The 27,290-nt window shown below is 43.7% G+C and overlaps 1 protein-coding gene across 1 annotated transcript in view; it reads left to right on the top strand.

The window, feature by feature from the left end:
• LOC139419443 (follistatin-related protein 4-like) overlaps positions 1-27,290 on the top strand; it is a 232,967-nt gene that overhangs the window by 103,200 nt on the left and 102,477 nt on the right. Inside the window, exon 4 of the mRNA XM_071169392.1 lies at positions 8,087-8,329. Within this exon, the coding sequence (XP_071025493.1) occupies positions 8,087-8,329 (243 nt within the window). The remainder of the gene's footprint in view (positions 1-8,086; positions 8,330-27,290) is intronic.

Here is a 27,290-nt window from a genome sequence, read left to right as displayed (position 1 = left end):
TTCCACTTCTCTATACCTCTGTCTGTTCCACTTCTCTATACCTCTGTCTGTTCCACTTCTCTGTACCTCTGTCTGTTCCACTTCTCTATACCTCTGTCTCTTCCACTTCTCTATACCTTTGTCTGTTCCACTTCTCAATACCTCGCTCTGTGTCACTTCTCTATACCTCTGTCTGTTCCACTTCTCTATACCTCTCTATGTTCCACTTCTCTATACCTCTCTCTGTTCCACTTCCCTATACCTCTCTCTATTCCACTTCTCTATACCTCTGTCTGTTCCACTTCTCTATACCTCTGTCTGTTCCACTTCTCTATACCTCTGTCTGTTCCACTTCTCTATACCTCTCTATAGCTCTCTCTATACCTTTCTCTGTTCCACTTCTCTATACCTCTGTCTCTTCCACTTCTCTATACCTCTCTCTGTTCCACTTCTATATACCTCTGACCTCTGTCTGTTCCACTTCTCTATACCTCTGTCTGTTCCACTTCTCTATACCTTTGTCTGTTCCACTTCTCTATACCTCTGTCTGTTCCACTTCTCTATACCTCTGTCTGTTCCACTTCTCTATACCTCTGTCTGTTCCACTTCTCTATACCTCTGTCTGTTCCACTTCTCTATACCTCTGTCTGTTCCACTTCTCTATACCTCTATCTGTTCCACTTCTCTATACCTCTGTCTGTTCCACTTCTCTATACCTCTGTCTGTTCCACTTCTCTATACCTCTGTCTGTTCCACTTCTCTATACCTCTCTCTGTTCCACTTCTCTGTACCTCTGTCTGTTCCACTTCTCTATACCTCTGTCTGTTCCACTTCTCTATACCTCTGTCTGTTCCACTTCTCTATACCTCTGTCTGTTCCACTTCTCTATACCTCTGTCTGTTCCACTTCTCTATACCTCTCTCTGTTCCACTTCTCTATACCTCTGTCTGTTCCACTTCTCTATACCTCTGTCTGTTCCACTTCTCTATACCTCTCTGTTCCAATGTCTCAGCGTCTTTGAACCTTCTTCACACTCTTTCACCTGTCTTTTATGTCTGCCTCTTAATTTACCCTTTTAAACTGCCCTCCATTGAATACAAAGTCATAGTTTTGTGCTTGACTCTGAAATACAGATACCTGCCAAGTCACACCTATGTGAAGAGGTACTCTGTATTGTCTGTTTGGTTTTCATGTTTACACTCTTGGTTCTATTTAGGCTCTAACATTAACTAGTGTTTGTGCCCTTATTTATGATTAATAAATGAAAGGTATTCTGTGTCGGGTAAATAGAGAGCGGCAGCAGCTTATAAACAGAGCAAGAAGTTAGCGTAACACTTTATTTTGATAGTCCATATGTAGATGCTCTACGGACAATGTACAGACATTTCAACTAACTAGCTACTAATCCTAACCTTAACCATTATCCTAACCCAAACTTAACCCTATCCCTAACTCTAACTCCAACCGTAACCCTTACTTTTAACTTACCCTAACCCTAACCTTAACCCTTACCCTAACCCTTATTCTTAGCTTAACCTAACCCTAACCTTAACCCTTACCCTAACCCTTATTCTTAACCTAACCCTAACCCTAACCCTAACCTTAACCCTTACCCTAACCCTTATTCTTAACCTAACCCTAACCCTAACTCTAACCTTAACCCTTACCCTAACCCTTATTCTTAACCTAACCCTAACCTTAACCCTTAACCTAACCCTTATTCTTAACCTAACCCTAACCTTAACCCTTAACCTAACCCTAACCTTAACCCTTAACCTAACCCTAACCTTACCCTTAACCTAACCTTAACCCTAAACCTAACCCTTATTCTTAACCTAACCCTAACCTTAACCCTTAACCTAACCTTAACCCTTAACCTTAACCCTTAACCTAACCCTAACCTTAACCCTTAACCTAACCCTTATTCTTAACCTAACCCTAACCTTAACCCTTAACCTAACCTTAACCCTTAACCTTAACCTAACCCTAACCTTAAACCTTAACCTAACCCTTATTCTTAACCTAACCCTAACCTTAACCCTTAACCTAACCCTTATTCTTAACCTAACCCTAACCTTAACCCTTAACCTAACCCTAACCTTAACCCTTAACCTAACCCTAACCTTATCCCTTAACCTAACCCTTATTCTTAACCTAACCCTAACCTTAACACTTAACCTAACCTTAACCCTTAACCTTAACCCTTAACCTAACCCTAACCTTATCCCTTAACCTAACCCTTATTCTTAACCTAACCCTAACCTTAACCCTTAACCTAACCTTAACCCTTAACCTTAACCCTTAACCTAACCCTAACCTTAACCCTTAACCTAACCCTTATTCTTAACCTAACCCTAACCTTAACCCTTAACCTAACCCTAACCTTAACCCTTAACCTAACCCTAACCTTAACCCTTAACCTAACCCTAACCTTAACCCTTAACCTAACCCTTATTCTTAACCTAACCCTAACCTTAACCCTTAACCTAACCCTAACCTTAGCAAGAAGTTGCTTATCAGCAGATGTGTTGATAGTATGACCAGCTGTAGTCTGAGTAGAACTATGAGGCCTTATGGGTCATTTGTATTGTGCCCTGGAGTTGCCTTGTAAGTTGTTTTACAAAAGTATTTAGGATCTTTGAACTTTTGATACTTTCTAAAGTGAATAATATTTCTGTCAATTTTAGACATGTAGCGCCATATTCAGCTTTCTGTTTTATATCCACTTTCATCTTCCATGGAAAAGCCCAGGATATTGGATAACCTATCACGATGAAGGCAGTCATGCAGTTAATGGGTCATTTGCAACACTTAATTGAGAAAAATAGTTTTAGTTAAAATTCGTATTGAACGTAATTATCCTTTAACGTTACTTCATAATTCTGTCAAACCACGGCCAGAGGGAGTATTTTTCTGTCTTTCGAGGTCAGATATAAAAACAGAACATTAGCATTTAATATAATTGGAAGAATTGTTTTCAGGATACTGTATGTGACACAGGTTAAGATGAGCCTTGTCCTTGAGGCAGAACTGAGCGATATCCATTAGATGGGCCAGCTCCAAAGTCAAAATGGACTATAATGTAAATTCATGAAAACGAAAATGTGCTTTTTGGTCTTAATTTAAGGTTAGGGTTAGGCATTAGGGTAAGCAGTGTGGTTAGGGTTAGGTTTAAAATCACATTTTATGACTTTGTTGCTGTGTCAGCTACTGCCCACTCTGCAGAGCTGCCTCCAGAACAAGATTCATGATGAAAAACTCTAACCTACGTATGTGACCTGGCTGCAATCCTAATTCCAAGTCAAGTCAACTTTATTGAGTTAATTCCAAATCCTCACATCTGAGAGGTCATAGAGGGTTATAGGTTGGGCTAGTTTCAGTCTCAGCTCAAATCTTAGCTCTATGAATTTATATGTCCATTGGGGTCGATAGGCACAATGTCACAGACATGAGAACTTATCTTATACACTGCAGTCTCTCACCCAAGCTCTGACCTCTTGTCTATTGATATTAAAAATATATGTCACAAACACTTTGCCTGACTGTGTCACACAGAGGGAGAAGAGGTTTGACGCCATGTCTCTTAATGTGATTATGTTCATCTGATTTAAACCAAATAGAATGATCTGGGAAATCATTGCAGAAACCAAAGCCTCCTTTTGGAACCCACAATGTCCACATTGTATTTGCAAATGCCATTTCCTAAGCCTAAGGAGATGTGACTAGCAGTAAAGAAACGACGAAGACTGTAGATTGGGGCTCAGTTATTACTCTGTTACTGGAAGTCCCGCATCACTAGAGAAGTGGCACGTCCTCTCTAATTAGAACAGTTTGGCAGGCCAGGCAGTCTCCCTCCCTCTAAGTGTCCCTCAGTGTTTCAAGGCAGATAACTCAGCCATATCTCTTCTTTTGTGGTTTGGAAAGTTTTCTTTAATTGCTGTTTAAATGTTAATCAGGCTTAGTATGTAGCCTCAGGTACAAATAGAGGTGTTTTATCGACTAAATACAGAGCATGTCCCTCTGCCTCCAGAGTATACTGACATACTGTTTTTACAGATAGATGTTGTTGAAGATCCCCTTTCATTACAGAGACCTGATGCATCTGAAGGAAGCAAAATGAAAGATTGTTATTTCATAAAAGGATTAATAAAGCAAATGTCAATCCATCAAACACTCAGGGGAGGACGTACACATTCCTCTGGTAAATATCAAGCACTCAGGGGAGGACGTACACATTCCTCTGGTAAATATCAAGCACTCAGGGGAGGATGTACACATTCCTCTGGTAAATATCAAGCACTCAGGGGAGGATGTACACATTCCTCTGGTAAATATCAAACACTCAGGGGAGGATATACACATTCCTCTTGTAAATATCAAGCACTCAGGGGAGGACGTACACATTCCTCTGGTAAATATCAAGCACTCAGGGGAGGACGTACACATTCCTCTGGTAAATATCAAGCACTCAGGGGAGGACGTACACATTCCTCTGGTAAATATCAAGCACTCAGGGGAGGATGTACACATTCCTCTGGTAAATATCAAACACTCAGGGGAGGATGTACACATTCCTCTGGTAAATATCAAACACTCAGGGGAGGATGTACACATTCCTCTGGTAAATATCAAGCACTCAGGGGAGGACGTACACATTCCTCTGGTAAATATCAAGCACTCAGGGGAGGATGTACACATTCCTCTGGTAAATATCAAACACTCAGGGGAGGATATACACATTCCTCTGGTAAATATCAAGCACTCAGGGGAGGATGTACACATTCCTCTGGTAAATATCAAGCACTCAGGGGAGGACGTACACATTCCTCTGGTAAATATCAAGCACTCAGGGGAGGACGTACACATTCCTCTGGTAAATATCAAGCACCGAGGGGAGGATGTACACATTCCTCTGGTAAATATCAAACACTCAGGGGAGGATGTACACATTCCTCTGGTAAATATCAAACACTCAGGGGAGGATGTACACATTCCTCTGGTAAATATCAAGCACTCAGGGGAGGATGTACACATTCCTCTGGTAAATATCAAGCACTCAGGGGAGGATGTACACATTCCTCTGGTAAATATCAAGCACTCAGGGGAGGATGTACACATTCCTCTGGTAAATATCAAGCACTCAGGGGAGGACGTGATTTTGACTTGTAATCATGAAAAAGAGGATAGCAGACAACAATGAACAATGATAGATCGTAGTGACAATGTTCACTTAAAAAAGTATTGGATTATTATGAGGGACAATTTCTGGATTCTGCCTAAGCCCGCTGGAGCTTAGATAGGAGGGACTAATAAATATACAAAGGTAAGACTGAAAGCAGGGACTAGAGATGTGAGGCCCTGTCGCCGCTGGTCAGTCAGCATGTTCTCACTGCCATTGGCACAAAGGCTTGGTTGAACTTGTAAGTGCCCATGTAGAACGATTGAGCTGCAGCTCAGACAGGATTATCAAATGACACTTCAGCTTCCCAAGCTAGTCACAACTGAAGCTTACACGGGCCACGAGAGTAGAGAAGGAAGGCTTGCCGAACTTTAAACACCAGAACCTAGACACCAGAACTTTTCTCATTGTTTTTGTTGTGGCCTGTTCTGCAAAGGTAGACTTTAGGGGAGGGAATGGGGAAGGGACGGGGGGAGGAGGGAAAAAGAAAAACTACCAGTGGTTCCGGACGGTGCTGAGCATTTCATCTTTGGTGCTTAGAGAATACAAACAATCCAGTAATCGTCCCTGACCTTGACACCGACAACAAGGTCATTGAGGAGCCGGGGTATTTGCATTCCCACAAATGATTTGCGGATACATGCAGAACAATTAGCAAACTGGATTATCAGGCATCGTGTTGTGTAAACCCCCACCCCCACAAGACACACACACCTCTCTGTGACTGTACCTGTACTCCTTCCTCTCTCTCTCTCTCTGTGTCTGTCTGTCTGTCTGTGTCTGTCTGTGTCTGTCTCTCTGTGTCTGTCTGTGTCTGTCCGTGTCTGTTTCTCTGTGCCTGTCCATGTCTGTCTGTCCGTATCTGTCTGTCTGTGAATGTCTGTGTCTGTCTGTCTCTGTCTCTCTGTGTCTGTCCGTGTCTGTCTGTGTCTGTCTGTGTCAATCTGTGTCTGTCTCTCTGTGTCTGTCCGTGTCTGTTTCTCTGTGTCTGTCTGTGTCTGTCTCTCTGTGTCTGTCCGTGTCTGTCTCTCTGTGTCTGTCCGTGTCTGTCTGTCTGTGTCTGTCTGTGTCTGTCTGTGTCTGTCTGTCTGTGTCTGTCCGTGTCTGTCTGTCTGTGTCTGTCTGTGTCTGTCTCTCTGTGTCTGTCTGTGTCTGTCTGTGTCTGTCTGTCTGTGTCTGTCCGTGTCTGTCTGTCTGTGTCTGTCTGTGTCTGTCTGTGTCTGTCCGTGTCTGTCTGTCTGTGTCTGTCCGTGTCTGTCTGTCTGTGTCTGTCTGTGTCTGTCCGTGTCTGTCTGTCTGTGTCTGTCTGTGTCTGTCTGTGTCTGTCTGTGTCTGTCTGTCTGTGTCTGTCTGTCTGTGTCTGTCTGTGTCTGTCTGTCTGTGTCTGTCCGTGTCTGTCTGTCTGTGTCTGTCTGTGTCTGTCCGTGTCTGTCTGTCTGTGTCTGTCTGTGTCTGTCCGTGTCTGTCTGTCTGTGTCTGTCTGTGTCTGTCTGTCTGTGTCTGTCTGTGTCTGTGTCTGTCTGTGTCTGTCTGTGTCTGTCTGTGTCTGTCCGTGTCTGTCTGTGTCTGTCTGTCTGTGTCTGTCCGTGTCTGTCTGTCTGTGTCTGTCCGTGTCTGTCTGTCTGTGTCTGTCTGTGTCTGTCTGTGTCTGTCCGTGTCTGTCTGTCTGTCTGTGTTTGTCTGTGTCTGTCTGTGTCTGTCTGTCTGTGTCTGTCTGTCTGTGTGTGCACGTGTGCATCCTCTGGAGTCTCCTTTATGTAATTAAATGACTTTCATCCTCTAACAATGGAACCACACCTTTGCTATTTAATATTCTAGGGGTTTAGATACGATTATACTCAAGGCAGATTTAATTTGTGTTTTCAACAGTTTTATTATAATAGTAGGGATAGAGGTCTTGAGTTGAGCTACAATGGTTTCATAAAAGGGAATTAAAAGATGACCCTCTAGAGCATCAAACAATGATGTATTATGCTGAATAATTCTGAATGAAATATTATGCTGAGTGATGCCAATCAGATACCCAATATGGTACATTCCTGGACAATAATTCCCCACCTGCCCATAATGCTTCATCGCTGAGGTTGAGATCCCCTGCCTCTCCTCCAAGAAAGGTAGCTTAGCCGCTAACCCCAGTCCAGCATGCCTGTCTCGCCGCAGCCTAGCCGCTAAGCCCAGCCCAGCATCCCTCTCGCGCCGCAGCCTAGCCGCTAACCCCAGCCCAGCATTCCTTTCTCGCTGCAGCCTAGCTGCTAATCCCAGCTCTATCTCCACTCTCTCCTCCCAGCCTAGCTCATAACACCAACCCAGCTCTTTCCCAAACCAGGCTTCATAAATCCCAGCTCAGATCCCAACAGGAGAGCGATCCCTCCCAGGCCCCAGGGCCCGGGAAGATCAATCCAAGGTGGAGTGACTGCAAGCCTCAGCAGCTTTTGCCCTGCTTTAAGTGCAAATAGATTCAATCAGCAGGGAGTGAGAGGGCCTCCATGGTGAGGGGTCCGGGACTGACAGGTGCTAGGAGGGATGTGTGAGGAGAAGTAAGGTGCAATGTGTGTATGTGTGTGTGTGTGTGTGGAATATATTGTTCTTTTTTCAAAGGGAGGTGTTAATGAGTGCACCAGAATGGAAAATCACAACACTGTTATTTTCAGTGATTTTATTCACTTTATTTTGGCGCACACAACAGGTGTTCAAAGTGATTAATGTTCTGTCCTCCAACACAACCTGTCCAACCATCCTTCCTATTTTTCATACTGGGTTTTCTTAGTATGATAGGATGCTGTTCAGTACATGTTGTTTTTCAGAGTGTACTGGCAGTCTACCAGCTTAAACCCTGGCTTTCTTCCTGTCTATTCCAGTCTCTGTCAGTGTTTCTTCCCACCTAAATCCTGGCTTCCCTCTCTCTCTCTCTCTCTCTGTTTCTTCCAGTCCACTCTGGGTCAGACGGAGGACCCTGCAGGAGGACATACTGTGGGAGGGGCCGCCAGTGTGTGCTGCTGGAGGTGACGGGCCGGGCAGAGTGTGTGTGCCAGGAGAAGTGTCGGCCCACCTTTGTGCCGGTGTGCGGCTCCGACGGCAGGTTCTACGAGAACCACTGTGAGGTGTACCGCACCGCCTGCCTGCAGAAGAGACGGATCTACGTGGTGCACAGCAAGGACTGCTTCTTCAAAGGTAGAACCACATCACCACACAGTGATGTTGTTATTATTGAACATGTTGATGTTCTGATACCAAACAAGTCAAATTGAAAAGATACCATTTTGTTTAATGAATCAAAGGAACTCTAAAACCCGAAGCTGGGGGATAATTAAATCCACACACTGCAACTGTGAGTTACAAACAAAACATTCTCTAGAAGTTGTGCTAATTATGTCAGTTGAGGAAACAGAATTCCTTCTTAAAATACAGACAGCAACAAAAACAGTGACGGATGGCTAGACTTAATTTTTCGAAGTAATTCTTTCATTCAATACAAATGGAGTCAAACAAATGGGGCATTAAATAAATGAAAGAGGGAAATTATTTGTGCCTCATCCATTTGTAGTCTGTGTCCTGGCACTCAAGGCTGTTGTCCTGAAAACCATATCAACAGATTGGTCTCTTACCGTATGCAGTCTCCATTATAAGAGGTTGTATTCAGCTTCTATATGCTTTTATATTGTATTAAGATTCATTTCAATGAATGAATTGAGCCAGTTCCTAAAACTGAAGAAACTGAACATTGCCCACTAAACAATGTTAGAATAATGTAAGCCGAATGGCAGGCTTGTATATAGGAAATGTCCTTTACATGTATGTTGAGTTTTCATATATAATTCAAAGTATTGCATAAGCATCCCAGCAATATCTAACATCTGCACATATTTTCTGTCAAACCTGCAACTTCAGTTTGCTAACAGCTTCAATTCATAACAAATTACCACGGATCACAAATACTGCATTGATTATCATTGGACTCCCAGACCCTTCCCTCCTGAACAAATGTGCAATTCAGGACAAAATCCTGCCTTATTATCCACAATGCAGACCACCCACTCAGTCACTGCTTCGACCTCCTGCCATCAGGATGTAGCTACTGGTTGGTAAAAAGGACACTCTAATACAATATAACAGTAGCAGTGTTCTAATGTTAAACTCCTCTGTTTCACTGTCGATACTGGGACAGTGAAGGTTGTTTCTTGTTGTTACACATCACACTGAACAATGTAACAGCCAGTAGGCAGCACTACATCTATTATTTACTGACTGTTTCCCTGTTGATAATGTTTACTGCTTTTCATTGCTTGGTCTGGGACGGCGAAGGCTGTGTCTTGCTGTCTACCTGTGGTGAAAAATAATTTCCCCTTGAAGACCCGTGAACAGTATCCATTGAGTCCTTACTGTCTTCAATAACGTATGCATGACTGGCTGAGGAGGCAATGCCCCTACTCGTCTCTACTCCTCTAAAGATAATTTCCCATTTTGACTGGGACAGTAAAACACAGTAATTATCGGCCTTATGCTTCTATCAATAGAAGCAAGTAGCGGAGTACAGTACATGGTTTACAATGGTGTCATGTGAAGCTGGGTCCAGGTAGTTAGAGAGGAGAAGTGAACATGCAGAAATGTTCTGTCATCTCACATTTGAGTGCCAGAGATCCCCGGCAGACACTGCCATGCATGCTTCATTCAAATTAGGCAGGTGTTCAATCGCAACATTACACTTGATTACCGTTTCAGTGCAAGCCAGCGACGGAAGAGGCTCACATAAGTAGTAATGCTTAAATGTCAGTGAAGACGTATTTGTTTACCTTCCTGTGCGAAGAGCGGTGGGGTGGAACATTATAGAGTCTGCTGAAAATGCAAGGATTAGGTACAGATGTAGGATATTCATTTGAAGCCAGTTTTCTACAGTAGAAAAATAATCCTGCAGCAACATGAAATGTGAATCATTACGTGGATTGTAATGAATGGACATTTTTGTAGTTGTTGAGGCACTTTTTTGTGAGGGAATATCAAGTCTTCATTTTCAAGATGGAAATTACAAACTTCAGAAGCCTTTTAAAACCTCAAATACACAACTAGTTTTACATTTGCTGCACTGCAAAAGGGTGATCAAATTTAAATCCTATATCTGTTATGTACTATAAATAGGATGGAGTCTAACTTTAATACAGCATTATGACATCAAATGGTATTTATAAGACTATCACCACCATTATCAACCGTACAAAAGCACGCAGAAATAGACTAAAGTGTTGATTTTTCTAAAACCGCAAAAGAATCAGTAGGAGATTGAAGGATTATTCTATCAAATGATGACTGAAAACCAGCTGTCCTCTAAGAACCATTTTAAATGGTTAAGTATTACAGACAAAATGAGTCAGGGTGAAGGGGATTGGCATAACAGTCCCTTATCTAGAGAAAACTGTACAAAACCCATGTTTTACTATCTCTTTCCTTATGGATGGCGACAAGGTGGAGGAGGACGTATAGGAAAGTACTTAAGGCTTCTCCCCCTCAACACCTTATTCCTCTGTTTCCCCCACACAGAAATACTCTTTCAACCCCTTTGTCAACCAATCATTTTGAAGCCAATAGGAAGATATTGCAGCCTGCCATCCACTCAATAGTATTGATGTAAGCCTTTGTCTCTTGGCCATTGGCCTGTGACAAGCTGGAGATATGATTGTGGGGTGCTCTAGAAATGCCTAAGGAATCCTGGCTCAGGCTTTTGTCGTATTTCGTGGTGACGTTACTTTAGTGTTTCAACAAGGAGTGTGGCTGATGGGAATACAATAAATCACCAGTCATCTCCTTTCCCTCCAAACACATTCAGGTGGCATACTGTACATCCTTGAACACACACGCAAACACAAATGTACATGCACAGCACACTCAGACACACAGATCACCCACACAATAACTGGTCAGCAAACTACCCCACAGTACAACTCCATTGCTTGATTGGAAATTAATACAAACAAGAGAACAACTTTGTTTGCCCTTGTTTTTACTTCTGAACAACATCCCGGGTCAGGCCCATTTCCCAACCCCCTTTAATTAAAACAACGCTCGCTAAAACAATCCAAACAGAGCTAACAGAACTAACATGGCTGATTATTTGAATAGCTTTCATCTCCTGAATGATGGACCACAACAAAGCACAGCCTGTTCTGCTGCAGCCTGCAGCACAGCGGGAGGTCTGTGAAGCAGCCAGGCTGACCAACCGATTTCTTCTTCCCATTCAGCCAGCCCAATCCAACGCCCCCATCTTCCAACACAGACGGGGTGAAGTTACAACTCACCAGCAGGGTGTGTCCTAAATGGTCCCCTTCTCCCTACCCTTCTACCTACCCTACCTCCTACCCTCCTCCTACCCTACCTCCTACCCTTCCTCCTACCCTTCCCCCTACCCTTCACCCTACCCTACCTCCTACCGTTCCTCCTACCCTTCACCCTACCCTACCTCCTACCCTTCCTCCTACCCTTCCCCCTACTCTACCTCCTACCCTACCTCCTACCCTTCTCCCTACCCTTTTCCCTACCCTTCTCCCACCCTTCTTCCTACCCTTATGCCTACCCATCTGCCTACCCTTCTCCCACCCTTCTCCTACCCTTCTTCCTACCCTTCTCCCACCCTTCTTCCTACCCTTCTCCCTACCCTTCCTCCTTCCCTTATGCCTACCCTTCTGCCTACCCTTCTCCCTACATTGACCACGGTCAAAAGTAGCGCACTAGGGAATAGGGTGTTTTTTGGGATGAGGCACCAGCCTGTATGACTCTCCCAGGGTCAGACCGAGTTCAGAAACAAGCAATTGAGGGGCCATTGCCGCTCCTCGCGATTCTTGATAATGATCAATCGGACACGTCACACGTCGGACAAATTATAGCAACAGCGATGGATGGAAGTTCACTTGTCCTCCTCTTCTGTTTTTCTTCTCTCAGCATTTGACTGCTCTCTGGTCTCTTATCGGTCTGCTTGGTTTGATGTCTGGCTGTGGTTATTGCATTAGCTATCAAAACTGCTTTTCACTGTGCCCTGTGCCCACTGTGTGGACTCTTTTCTTAAGTGTCTGTCTTATTGCTTGCTGATCTTTGACCCCTTGTGTCTAAAGCCATTAGCTCAGTTAAAAAAACACTTTGGTTTTGGAGGAGTAGATCAGTTTCAGGCACAGTTCACGCCCTGCAGACCTCAGCCAACCGCTTGCAGGGCCACCCGGGTTCACAGTGTGAAGCGGAGGTCTGAAATGCTCCCGACTCTGTACATAAGCCAGTAATGTACATGATGCTGAATACTGTGCAGTATATGGCTCATCATACCACTGCACTGTCATGCCATTTTATAGCTACATCAAATTGTTTTACTCTCATTATTCTAAGTATGAATTGCTTGTAAGTTATACACACAAACCGGACCTGTTCTGTCTGTAGTTTTCCTACTTCCAAGAATGTCATTGTTTTAATGTCATATTAAACAATGTTGAGCATTATTTTGTACTGAAACGGAATAGACTGAGTATACAAAACATTAAGTTACAAAACTTCATACTATTGAAGTTGGCTGGATGTCCTTTGGGGGGTGGACCAATCTCGCTATACTCAGGAAACTGTTGTGTGAAAAACCTAGCAGCGGTACAGTTCTTGACACAAACCGGTGCGCCTGGGACCTACTACCAAACCCCGTTTAAAGGCACTTGAGTATTTTGTCTTGCCCATTCACCCTCTAAATGGCACACACACAATCCCTTTCTCAAGTGTCTCACGGCTTAACCATCCTTATTTAACCTGTTTATCAACAAGGGCTCATAGCGTTCACCTGAATTCACCTGGTCAGGCAACAGTATGTCATGGAAAGAGCAGGTGTTCATAATGTTTTGTACACTCAGTTTACGTACTACGGTCCCTTACCTCCATTATATGGCGCCCTGTATGAGGACAAACCCTCTATGGAGCACATCATGTCTGCATCCCAAATGGCACCCTACTTCAAATCAAATCAAATTGTATTTGTCCGATGTGCCAAATACAACAGGTGTAGTAGACCTTACAGTGAAATGCTTACTTACAAGCCCTAAACCAACAATGCTTTAAGAAGTCAAATTAAAAATAAAATAAAAAAGTTAAAAATAGAAAATAAAAGTAACAAATAATTAAACAGCAGCAGTAAAATAACAAGCGAGGCTATATACAGGGGGTACCGGTACAGAGTCAATGTGGAGACTATATACAGGGGGTACCAGTACAGAGTCAATGTGGAGACTATATACAGGGGGTACCGGTACAGAGTCAATGTGGAGACTATATACAGGGGGTACCGGTACAGAGTCAATGTGGAGACTATATACAGGGGGTACCGGTACAGAGTCAATGTGGAGACTATATACAGGGAGTACCGGTACAGAGTCAATGTGGAGACTATATACAGGGGGTACCAGAACAGAGTCAATGTGCGGGGGCACCGGTTAGTCGAGGTAATTGAGGTTATATGTACATGTAGGTAGAGTTAAAGTGACTATGCATAGACTATAAACAGAGAGTAGCAGTAGCGTAAAAGAGGGGTCTGGGTAGCCTTTTGATTAGCTGTTCAGGAGTCTTATGGCTTGGAGGTAGAAGCTGTTATGACCTAGACTTGGCGCTCCGTTACCACTTGCTGTGCGGTAGCAGAGAGAATAGTCTATAACTAGGGTAGCTGGAGTCTTTGACAATTTTTAGTATTGCATTATGGACCTTGGTCAAAAGAGCCTCTTCAGGCAACACATATTACTCAAATGTAAACTTGTGTACTTGCTACGTCTCGACCACTACCTACAGAGGTAGCGCATGACACTCGCCTGACAGTTGCAACCCTTGAAGCAGGGTAGTGTAAACAGAATTGTCTCGTTGAGCCAGCAGCTCTACAGTAAAAATGGTAATAGCAGAGCAATGTTTTTGAAACAGTCGAAATGTATAGACATTTTCCTAATATTTGAGACTTGTTTTGTGTTTTTACCTGAAATTGCAGTAACAGCCTGATACATTCTGAAATTGTTGCAGTAACTGCCGGCTGCACTGAGCCAGGTAAAAGTATGGAAGCCCACCATCATCACCTAAAACACGTCAAATGATCATACACGTAGATGTTTTTCATTTGTAACATTGTGTGGTGATGGGTGGGAAATTGTTTTCTTGGGGCTAACCTAACCAACTATAGAATTCTCTTTCGCCACACCGCTCCTCGGTCTCTCCTTCATATTTTGTAGTGGGAATAGGGCCTAAACTGTGCCTCTTCTATTGTAAAGTTGTGCAGGGCACATATAACTGCCTGAGAAACTATCATTCCTTCTTCTTCTTATTCAGGGCTGTGCTGTTGAGTGCTTTGCCAGCCAGATGAGATGTGGCCATGCCCCAGTTCTCCCTTGATAGCACTTCATGTGTTACAGTTTTGTTATTAACAACCCTTCTAACAATCCCCATCCTTCTCAGTTCTCTCATGAACACCTCCCCCCACCCGTCCTCACGGTCACGTGCTCACCTATATTAAGTTTATTCTTCCCCACAGATTCATTATGTGAAAGTAGTATTTGCTGTGTGGAAATGGATGCCCTGTCCCGCATTGAAATGTCCCCAGCTCCTCCATTAGTCCCCTGTATTATACATATCACTCGCACCTATGAAAATAGAAAGGTCTTCTGGTCGCTGTACATGCTGGTGAGCTGGTGATCATTCACATACAGTTTGACTACAGAGCCATTACAGCCCAGCAGTCCCTGCCTGCCAACGCCCTGGTCCTAGCCCAGATATTTTAACTTCCTCCACTACGAATGCCGGCGCAGATGGAGAACAAAACACGCCCACGGTTACCGTTTAGACAAAATGGCCGTGCTGTGGCGTTGTAGTGTTGTGGCTCAGTAGGGACATGTTGGGACAGCTTTACTGTGCATGGTGCTTTTAAGGCTATCAGACCCTGCTTTTATGGACCATTGTGCCATCTTCCTGTTTGTCACATCGTATACTAAAACCCCTCTCGGTGGCCATGAAGCAGTCAGCCAACATACTGTTCACACCAGACCCGGGCTGGATCCCAAATGACATTGTGTTTCCTTTATAGTGCACTACTTTTGACTAGAGCCCTATGGGCTACTGTTTATACACACTATATTTATAAATATTTATTTACTGGATTTTTGATATAGCTCACTTAATAAATCTACTGCTGTACATGTCAGTCTTAGTTTAGCTTGTGTAAATTCCCCCGGTGTACACACAGTGCATTCAGAAAGTATTCAGACCCCTTGACTTTTTCCACATTTTGTTTGTCACGGCAGATTTCCTCCTCTTCCTCTGAAGAAGTGAAACAAGGATCGGACCAATACGCAGCGTGATAGCTGTCCATGTTTCAATAGGGAAAACTGAACATGAACACAAATACAAAATGAACTGGCAACGAAACAGTCCCGTGTGGCACAGACACAGGAAACAATCACCCACAAAATCCCCAAAGAACATGGCTGCCTAAATATGGTTCCCAATCAGAGACAACGATAAACACCTGCCTCTAATTGAGAACCAATCTAGGCAACCATAGACTTACATAAACACCTAGAAAGAAAACAGCCCCATAAACATACAAAACCCCTAGACAAGTAAAAACACATGCATCACCCATGTCACACCCTGACCTAAACAAAATAACAAGGAAAACAAAGAACACTAAGGTCAGGGTGTGACATCGTTACGTTACAGCCTTATTCTAAAGTTGATTAAAACACTTTTTTTTCTCATCAATCTACACACAATACCTCATAATGACAAAGCAAAAACATGTTTTTTATGTATTTTAGCAAATGTATAAAAAAAATATAAAAAAATATCACATTTACATAAGTATTCATACCCTTTACTAAATACTTTGTTGAAGCACCTTTGGCAGACTTCGAGTCTATGACGCTACAAGTTTGGAACACCTGTATTTTTTGTAGTTTCTCCCATTCTTCTCTGCAGATCCTCTCAAGCTCTGTCAGGTTGGATGGGGAGCGTCGCTGCACAGCTATTTTCAGGTCTCTCCAGAGATGTTCGATCGGGTTAAAGTCCGGGCTCTGGCTGGGCCACTCAAGGACATTCAGAGACGTGTCCCGAAGCCACTCCTGTGTTGTCTTGGCTGTGTACCCCAGTCTGAGGCCCTGAGCGCTCTGGAGCAGGTTTTCATCAATGATCTCTCTGTACTTTGCTCCGTTCATTTCTCCCTTGATCCTGACTAGTCTCCCAGTCCCTGGCACTGAAAAACATCCCCACAGCATGATGCTGCCACCACCGTAGGGATGGTGCCAGGTTCCTCCGGACGTGACGTTTGGCATTCAGTCCAAATAGTTCAATCTTGGTTTAGTCAGATGAGAGAATCTTGTTCCACATGGTCTGAGAGTCCATTAGGGGCCTTTTGGCAAAGTTCAAGCGGGCTGTCATGTGCCTTTTACTGAGGGGTGGCTTACGTCTGGCCACTCTACTATAAAGGCCTTATTGGTGGAGTGCTGCTTAGATGGAAACATCTCTAAGGGTCTGAATACTTATGTAAGGTATTTCTGTTCTTTGATACATTTGCAAACATTCCTAAAAACCTGTTTTCGCTTTGTCATTATGGGGTACTTTGTGTAGATGGACGATATAATCTATTTTAGAATAACGCTGTAACGTGACAAAATGTGTAAAAAGTCAAAGGGCCTGAATACTTTCCAAAGGCACTGTATGTATAGCTTGCAGTTTGATACTGTTACAGTGCCATTTGGGTTGTTAATTGGATTCGTCACACTGTTCTTGATTTCTTTCCTTTCTTTTTTGTATTTTTCTTTACATATTAGCTGTTTGACATTTGACTGCATTGTTAAAAACTAAATTCAGGAAAAATAAATAAACGTCCGCTCACTGTCAACTGCATTTATTTTTTTGTGTAAATATTTGTATGAACATAAGATTCAACAATTGAGACAAACTGAACAAGTTCCACAGACATGTGACTAACAGAAATTGAATAATGTGTCCCTGAACAAAGGGGGGGGGGGGGGGGTCAAAAATCAAAGTAACAGTCAGTATCTGGTGTGGCCACCAGCTGCATTAAGTACTGCAGTGCATCTCCTCCTCGTGGACTGCACCAGATTTGCCAGTTCTTGCTGTGAGATGTTACCACACTCTCCCACCAAGGCACCTGCAAGTTCCCTGACATTTCTGGGGGGAATGGCCCTAGCCCTCACCCTCCGATCCAACCGGTCCCAGACGTGCTCAATGGGATTGAGATCCGGGCTTTCGCTGGCCATGGCAGAACACTGACATTCCTGTCTTGCAGTAAATCAGGCACAGAACGAGCAGTATGGCTGGTGGCATTGCCATGCTGGAGGGTCATGTCAGGATGAGCCTGCAGGAAGGCTACCACATGAGGGAGGAGGATGTCTTCCCTGTAACGCACAGCGTTGAGATTGCCTGCAATGACAACAAGCTCAGTCCGATGATGCTGTGACACACCGCCCTAGACCATGACGGACGCTCCACCTCCAAATCAGTCCCCCTTCAGAGTACAGGCCTCGGTGTAACGCTCATTCCTTCGACGATAAACGCGAATCCGACCATCATCCCTGGTGAGACAAAAACCGCGACTCGTCAGAGAAGAGCACTTTTTGCCAGTCCTGTCTGGTCTAGCGACGGTGGGTTTGTGTCCATAGGCAACATTGTTGCCGGTGATGTCTGGTGAGGACCTACCTTACAACAGGCCTACAAGCCCTCATTCCAGCCTCTCTCAGCCTATTGTGGACAGTCTGAGCACTGATGGAGGGATCGTGCGTTCCTGGTGTAACTCGTGCAATTGTTGTTGCCATCCTGTACCTATCCCGCAGGTGTGATGTTCAGATGTACCGATCCTGGGCAGGTGTTGTTACACATGGTCTGCCACTGTGAGGACGATCAGCTGTCCGTCCTGTCTCCCTGTAGCACTGTCTTAGGCGTCTCACAGTACGGACATTGCAATTTATTTCCCTGGCCACATCTGCAGTCCTCATGCCTCCTTGCAGCATGCCTAAGGCACGTTCATGCAGATGAGCAGAGACCCTGGGCATCTTTCTTTTGGTGTTTTTCAGATGCAGTAGAAAGGCCTCTTTAGTGTCCTAAGTTTTCATAACAGTGACCTTAATTGCCTACCGTCTGTAAGCTGTTAGTGTCTTAACGACCGTTTTCCACCGTTTTTTTTGCTGAGTTTAGTAACACAAGCATTTCAGTGCAACGCTAAAACACCTGCTAAATGATGTATGCAATCAATAAACTGGTGTATTCCCGACACAGGCTGCGACTGGTTCCCCTCATGGCAAAATCCTGGAGCTTTCTCTCTCTCAGGGATGGGTTCATCCTTGTCTGTCAAGTATACATTTGCCCTCACAGTCATTGGGAGAAAAATAAATAATCCCCTTTAAAAAAATTGTGTGCTGTGTATTCATGGTTAAGATACTTTGACATGGTTGTCACAACACTGGTATCACTCGTCTGCTTCTCCTGTTCATTCAGGGCTCCTCTCCAGCATAATAGAACCATCTGGGTTTAGCTTCCAATTGCCTGTTGGCCTTCGTACGTCAAATATTTAATTGAAATTCGAGATATGTCTGGAAAATGTTGCTCTGAATTCAATGTCTTTCAGTTGAAGAGTAATAATGCCTTCCTATTTTTGCCAGCAGAGAAAAGACTTCTAATGTGTCAGAATCAGACATATTTAATTGAAAATAAATGTTTATTTTGCGATGTGAAAATATATTTTGTTCAAGCTATGTCTCTGTCACTGTCTCTCTCTCTCTGTCTGTCTCTGTCTCTCTCTGTCTTGCTGTCTCTCGCTGTCTCTCGCTGTCTCTCGCTGTCTCTCTCTGTCTCTCTCTGTCTCTCTCTGTCTCTCTCTGTCTCTCTCTCTCTCTCTCTGTCTCTGTCTCTCTGTCTTTCTCTCTCTCTCTGTTACTCTCTCTCTCTCTCTCTCTCTGTCTCTCTCTCTCTTGCTGTCTCTCGCTGTCTCTCGTTGTCTCTGTCTCTCTCGGTTTCAAATTTGGGAAAATGCCACTCTCTAATTGTTTTATACTTTTGACATTTTGTCAGGAAATGCAGCTCCGTCTCAGGTTCTGCTGTTGTGCAGTGGTTGCACAGCCTTTCCTCTACAGGGAGCCAGGTTTTCCTGTGTCTACCCTTCTCAATGGCAAGGCTGTGCTCACTGAGCCTGTACTTTGTCAAGGTTTTTCTAAGGTTTTGATCAGTAACCATGGTCAAATATTTAGCCACGGTGTACTGTCGATTTAGGGCCAGATAGCACTGCATTGTGCTTTGTGTTTGTTTGTGTTTCCCAGTAAGCAATGTAGTTTTGTTTTGACTGTGTTGTAATTTGGTTTATTCTGATTGATTAGACATGCTGGTCCCGAGGCTTCAGTGTGTTAGTAGAACAGGTTTGTGAACTCAGGACCAGCCCCAGGACCAGCTGGATGAGGGGACTATTTTCTTTGCTCAGCTCTTGGCATTGCAGGGCTTGGTAATGATATGAGAGGGGGTCACTGTATTTTAGATGTTTCCAAAACTTAATTGCTCTTTTTTGAGTTTCTATTATTAGTGGATATGGGCCTAATTCTGCCCTGCATGAATTGTTTGTAGTTTTCCTCTGGACATGTAGGATAATCTTACAGAACTCTGCATGCAGGGTTTCAATGGGGTGTTTGTCCCATTTGATGAAATCTTGTTTTGCAAGTGGACCCCACACCTCGCTCTCTCTGTCTCTCTGTCTCTCTGTCTTGCTGTCTCTCTCTCTTGCTGTCTCTCTCTCTTTCTCTCTGTTTCTCTCTCTCTCTCTCTCTCTCTCTCTCTCTCTCTCTCTCGCCCTATCTCTCTCTGTCTCTCTCTCTGTGTCTCTCTCTCTCTCTCTCTCGCTCTCTCTCTCCCTCTCTCTCTCTCTCTCTCTCTCTCTCTTGCTGTCTCTCTCTCTTGCTGTCTCTCTCTCTGTCTCTCTGTTTCTCTCTCTCTCTCTCTCTCTCCCTCTCTCTCTCTCTTGCTGTCTCTCTCTCTCTCTGTGTCTCTCTCTCTCTCTCTCTCTCTCTCTCTCTCTCTCTCTGTGTCTCTCTCTCTGTGTCTCTCTCTCTCTCTCTCTCTCTCTCTCTCTTGCTGTCTCTCTCTCTTGCTGTCTCTCTATCTGTCTCTCTGTTTCTCTCTCCCTCTCTCTCTCTCGCCCTCTCTCTCTCTCTTGCTGTCTCTCTCTCTCTCTGTGTCTCTCTCTCTCTCTCTCTCTCTTGCTGTCTCTCTCTCTTGCTGTCTCTCTCTCTGTCTCTCTGTTTCTCTCTCCCTCTCTCTCTCTCTCTCGCCCTCTCTCTCTCTCTGTCTAAGCCATAGGGACATTATGTACCTCTACTGGTTACATTTAACCAGTGTTTATCTCTTGTCTTTTATCTGCCCATCACCATACACACTTTATAGCGTTTCATAACGCACTTGTTTAAAAGCTCTTGGCAAATGCCTTAGAACAAGCGAGAGGTTTCATGTGACAAATTAATTAATTTGCCCCATCCCCTTCATTTCACTCATCAGTTTAATGGCAATATAAAAGCATATGGCTGCTAGAGATGCTGGGTGCAACTTTGAAAACTTTGCTTATTAAACAGATTACATTCCTGTCAGGCCCTCAATTCAATTATGAGCAGAGAGGGGGAAAAATAATTAATGTCTCACAACTCAGTTGTGTTGTAGACTGCAATCTGCTAATGCAAATGCAGGCACTGTGTGCCAGCATCCCTTAGTAACTTATTTTTTCCACAGTGAAAATTCCTTCCTCTCTCTCTCTCTCTCTCTCTCTCTCTCTCTCTCTCTCTCTCTCTCTCTCTCTCTCTTTCTCTTTCTCCCTCTCTGTCTTCTTCCTAATGAGGTGTAGTCAGGGATTTGAGCGACTCTGTCAAGCTTCCCTCTACATTTCCGGGCCTGTGTGAAATTGGTTCAGAGCTTAACTAGCATGAGAACCAGGGGAAAAATATGCATTACCTACAGGCAAAATGACCTGAGGTAGAATTGTATGTATACTGTATATTATTTCATTGTTTAAATGAGGTGAGTATTTTCTAAATGCCTTGAGGCTGTAGCTTAGCTCCAAGCAGAAATGAGGTTATAAGATAGCAAGAATTGGAGAGGGCCAAAGGGTATCTTTCTACCTTGTACAGTACGGTAAGAGGATATGTTTTTTTTAACACAATGTATTTCAGCAATACCCACATTCATGTGAAAACATGAAAAAAATATAAAACAACTACTTAGACCCGCTGTAGAGGGAAAGAGAGAAACATAATCTAAACAACAGACACACTGTTCATTTCTATACATTGTATACCTGTCACATACTGCAAGTCAGAATCACAATTCAAGTAGCAGATTTAAAGATCCATCCATGAAAGCTTTTTCAGAAAAGATCCCATTTCTGTGGTGCAATGCTAAAAAAGGACACATTGCTCCTCTGACTCATTCTGACTAAGAAACATTTAAATCATATTTTTTTTAATTGTGGTTTAAATGCCCAAATGTATTCATTTTCTGGTTAGTCAGGTTGACTATTGTAAAGGTATGAAGGAATATGATTATCTATGCCGGAATTCCATGCAAATTATATAACCTTTTGAATGGTGCCACACAATCATCTTGTCAGTTTTAAAATCACAACTTCTGAAGGACAAAGCTAGACTCCACAAAGCTTATTCCTCCCTATAACTCCCTCTCTCCCTCCTCATCCTGTGTAATCATTGACTGATCTGGGCTATTCACACCAATCTGTACAAAGTTATCGTAGTTTTAAAAAAGAACATTCATTTTATGCCATTGTGCCTCTACATGCAATACCTCTGTGGGTGTCGAGTTGAATTATACTTGATCACCCTCATAAAGTTGGCCTTTTTTAGGACACAGTACTCCAGTCTTCCTCTGCCTCTCGCTGACTTTGACCTTGCAGGCTGAAATGTGAGCTGTCAGATTAAATATTTCCACTCTGCTTGCGTAGAGACGTGTGACCATTGGGCAGATATTCAGATTGGCAGCTGATGCAATACAATCACTGTATTTCTCTGGGGCTATGTGAGGTTACCCCCACATACCCTCTGGTGTCTCCTGCCTGTTTCCCCAAAATCCAGTTCCTCAACTCATTGGTTGAGGGGTTATTGGCAGCTGATGCAATACAATCACTGTATTTCTCTGGGGCTATGTGAGGTTACCCCCATATACCCTCTGGTGTCTCCTGCCTGTTTCCCCAAAATCCAGTTCCTCAACTCATTGGTTGAGGGGTTATTGGCAGCTGATGCAATACAATCACTGTATTTCTCTGGGGCTATGTGAGGTTACCCCCATATACCCTCTGGTGTCTCCTGCCTGTTTCCCCAAAATCCAGTTCCTCAACTCATTGGTTGAGGGGTTATTGGCAGCTGATGCAATACAATCACTGTATTTCTCTGGGGCTATGTGAGGTTACCCCCACATACCCTCTGGTGTCTCCTGCCTGTTTCCCCAAAATCCAGTTCCTCAACTCATTGGTTGAGGGGTTATTGGCAGCTGATGCAATACAATCACTGTATTTCTCTGGGGCTATGTGAGGTTACCCCCACATACCCTCTGGTGTCTCCTGCCTGTTTCCCCAAAATCCAGTTCCTCAACTCATTGGTTGAGGGGTTATCAACAGCAGGACGATTCCCTAATCCCTAAAACTGAGCTCTGATTTCAACTTTAAACTTCAAGCATTTAACTGTTTTAATACTGTTTAACAAAGACTGGTGCTCTTCTCTGGTCAGATATCTAAATGTGATTCTGTCCGTATATAAAAGTAAAACATTTTATTATACTGTGTTGTGGAAGTAAAATATAGTTTTATTCACCTTAAATGAAGGAATCACACACACACATTACAGATTTAATGGCTAATGATGTTTACTGTTGTGGAATCAAAAAACTGCTGTGTTAAAGGACTGCCTTGTAAACAGTGTTTATGATATTTTGATAGCCAGTTGTTTTGTTTAAATATTTATATGCACAGTAGTATGATTTACTACTGAAACTCGCTGTTGGCTGGGCTCCCCGCTTGTACCATCAAACCACCACAACTTATTCAGAATGCTGCAGCCTGCCTGGTGTTTAACATTCCCAAGTTCTCTCATGTCACCCCACTTCTCCACACACTCCACTGGCATCCAGTCGAAGCTCGCATCCACAACAAGACCCTGGTACTTGCCTACTGAGCAGGAAGAGGAAATGCCCCTCCCTATCTTCAGGCTATGCTCAAACCCTTCAACCCAACACGAGCATGCCGTTCTGCCACCTCTGGTCTACTGGCATTCCCACCTCTACGGGAGGGCAGCTCCCGCTCAGCCCAGTCCAAGCCCTTCTCTGTTCTGACACCCCAATGGTGGAACCAGCTTCCCCCTGAAGCTAGGACAGCAGAGTCCCTGCCCATCTTCTGAAACATCTGAAACCCTACCTCTTCAAAAAGTATTTTAAATAACCCCTCCCACTTTAATGACACAATTCTTTCTCTTTACTTGTAGTTCGCCCTGTCAAAGCGCTAGGAATTGCATAACATCTAAAAGCCAGCAGTTGTCCTTGGACCATAGAAAGATGGCCCCGACAGACATGGAAGCTCTGTTTCTAGCTCCTAAGCAACTTTGCAGTTTTTCTGGGGGTTTTTGTGCTATTGCTTACATTATTAGCCCATAACATTTTTTGTGCTATTTCTTACATTATTAGCCCATAACATTTTTTTGTCGTAACATACAGCCGGAAATAACTTTTGGATATCAGAGCAGTGGTAACTCACCAGCATTACGGCCAGGAATTTCACGAATTTGATCCTTTGTTCGCACCCACCAGGGCAATTGAACTTATCCCAGAGGCTGCTCCAAGACCCCACCGGCGGAGAAGATGTATTCGGAGTGGACTTCTAGTCCGACTCAGAAGGCAAACACACCATCCACCTCTTCTGAGTATATTACTCGCTAATGTTTAGTCTCTGGACAATAAAGTAAACAAGCTCAGGGTGAGGATTCCCTTCCAGAGAGACATCAAGGACTGTAACATACTCTTTTCACGGAATCATGGCTCTGATTGTGATAATGTACAGAAACTCAAGTTCTTTTGTTCACCCGACCATATTACCTCCCAAGAGAATTGTCTTCGGTTATAGTCACAGCCGTGTGTATTCCCCTTCAAGCTGATACTACGACGGCCCTCAAGGAACTACACTGGACTTTATGCAAACTGGAAACCACATATCCTGAGGCAGCATTTATTGTAGCTGAGGATTTTAACAAAGAAAATGTGATTAAAACGCTGCCGAAGTTCTATCAACACATTGATTGTAGTACTTGCACTGGGAAAACACTCGACCACTGCTATTCTCTGTTCTCGGGATGCCTTCAGGGCCCTCCCCCGCTCTCCCTTCGGCAAATCACATCACAGCCCTATTTTGTTCCTCCCTTCCTATAGGCAGAAACTCAAACAGGAAGTACCCATGCTAAGGTCTGTTCAATGCTGATCTGACCAATTGGAATCCATGCTTCAAGGTTGTTTTGATCACGTAAACTGGAATATTTTCTGCGTAGCCTCAGAGAATAACATTGATCTATACATGGACACGGTGCCTGAGTTCATCAGGAAGTGTATAGGGGAAGTTGTTCCCACTGTGTCTATAAAAACCTATCCAAACCAGAAACCATGGATAGATGGCAGCATTTGCGCTAAACTAAAAGTGCAAACCACCGCATTTAACCATGGCAAGGTGACTGGGAATATGGCCGAATACAAACAGTGTAGTTATTACCTCCGTAAGGCAATCAAACAGGCAAAACAACAGTAAAGAGACAAAGTGTAGTCGCAATTCAACAGCTTATGTGGCAGAGTCTACAGACAATCACGGATCACGTCGCAGAAACAGACGCCATGCTCCAGGACAAGCGAAACACCTTCTTCGCCCGCTTTGAGGATAACACAATGCCATCCACGCCTCCCGCTCCCATGGACTGTGGGCTTTCGTTCTCTATGGCCGACGTGAGTAAGACATTTAAGCGTGTTAGCTCTCGCAAGGCTTCCGGCCCAGATGGCATCTGTAGCCGAGGCCTTAGCGTATGCGCAGACCAGCTGGCTGTCCCCAGTCTGCTGTCCCCACTTGCTTCAAGATGGCCACCATTGTTTCTGTACCCAAGAAAGCAAAGGTAACTGAACTAAATGACTATAACTTAGACTCACTTCTGTCATCATGAAGTGCTTTAAGAGGCTAGTAAAGGATCATATCACCTCTACCTTACAAGACACCCTAGATCCACTTAAATTTGCTTACCACCCCCAATAGATCCACAGATGATGCAATCACCATTGCCCTGCACACTGCCCTATCCTATCTGGACAAGAGGATTACCTATATAAGAATGCTGATTATTGACTATAGCTCAGCCTTCAACACCATGTTACCCTCCAAGCTCATCATTAAGCTCGGGGCCCTGGGTCTGAACCCTTCGCTGTGCAACTGGGTTCTGGACATCCTGAAGGGCCGCCCCCAGGTGGTGAAGGTAGGAAACAACACTTCCACTGATTCTAAACACAGGGGCCACACAAGGGTGCATGCTCAGCCCCCTCCTGTACTCTCTGTTCACCCATGACTGCGTGGCCACACATCTCAATCATTAAGTTTGCAGATGACACAACCATACTAGGCCTGATTACCAACAATGACAGGGAGCACAGGGAGAAGGTGAGGGCCCTGGCGGAGTGGTGCCAGGAAAATAACCTCTCCCTCAACGTCAATGCTCATCTACACACAATACCCCATAATGGCAAAGCTCTTGGCAGAGTCTTGGTAGTTCCATATTTTGTCATTTTTCCAATGATAGAGACTACTGTGCTCTTGGAAACTTTTAACACCCTAGCAATTGTTTGATACTCTTCCCCAGATACTGTATATCACAAATCTCAGAGACCTACAGGCAGTTCCTTGGACTTGATGGTATAGTTTCTGCTCTGACATGCACTGTAAACTGTGGGACCTTACATAGACAGGTGTGTTTCTTTCTAGAACATGTCCAAATGTGGACTCCAATCAAGTTGTAGTGACATCTCAAGGATGATCAAAGGAAATTGGATGCACTTGGGCTCTATTTGGATTGTTATAGCAAAGGGGTGTGAATTTTATTTTAACCAATATTTTATCAGGTAGTCATACTGAGACCAAGGTCTCTTTTACAGATGAGCCCTGCATTACATCAATTACATAAATACACACATCAGAATATAAATTCAAAATTCAAGCTGAAAGAACAACACGTTCATAAAAAACAAACACATTGATCAGTAATAAGGTCCTCAGTCAGCTTTCTGAATCGCCCTATAGGCACCAACACATCAAATGTAAGAATATTTTAAAGATTGTTCCACCAATATGGTGCAAGAAACTAAAAGCTGATTTACCTAACTCCATAGAGACCAATATACAGTGGGGCAAAAGGGTATTTAGTCAGCCTCCAATTGTGCAAGTTCTCCCACTTAAAAATATGAGAGAGGCCTGTAATTTTCATCATAAGTACACTTCAACTATGACAGACAAAATTAGAAAAAAAATCCAGAAAATCACATTGTAGGATTTTTAATGAATTTATTTGCAAATTATGGTGGAAAATAAGTATTTGGTCAATAACAAAAGTTTATCTCAATACTTTGTTATATACCCTTTGTTGGCAATGACAGAGGTCAAACGTTTGCTGTAAGTCTTCACAAGGTTTTTACACACTTTTGCTGGTATTTTGGCCCATTCCTCCATGCAGATCTCCTCTAGAGCAGTGATGTTTTGGGGCTGTTGCTGGGCAACACGGACTTTCAACTCCCTCCAAAGATTTTCTATGGGGTTGAGATCTGGAGACTGGCTAGGCCACTCCAGGACCTTGAAAAGCTTCTTACGAAGCCACTCCTTCGTTACCCGGGCTTTGTGTTTGGGATCATTGTCATGCTGAAAGACCCAGCCATGTTTCATCTTCAATGCCCTTGCTGATGGAAGGAGGTTTTCACTCAAAATCTCACGATACATGGCCCCATTCATTCTTTCCTTTACACGGATCAGTCGTCCTCGCCCCTTTGCAGAAAAACAGCCCCAAAGCATGATGTTTCCACCCCC

Source organism: Oncorhynchus clarkii, chromosome 10 (assembly GCF_045791955.1).
Source record: "Oncorhynchus clarkii lewisi isolate Uvic-CL-2024 chromosome 10, UVic_Ocla_1.0, whole genome shotgun sequence".
NCBI lineage: Eukaryota > Metazoa > Chordata > Actinopteri > Salmoniformes > Salmonidae > Oncorhynchus > Oncorhynchus clarkii.
Note: the sequence above shows the minus strand (reverse complement) of the source record. Positions and strands in the feature narration are given on the sequence as shown.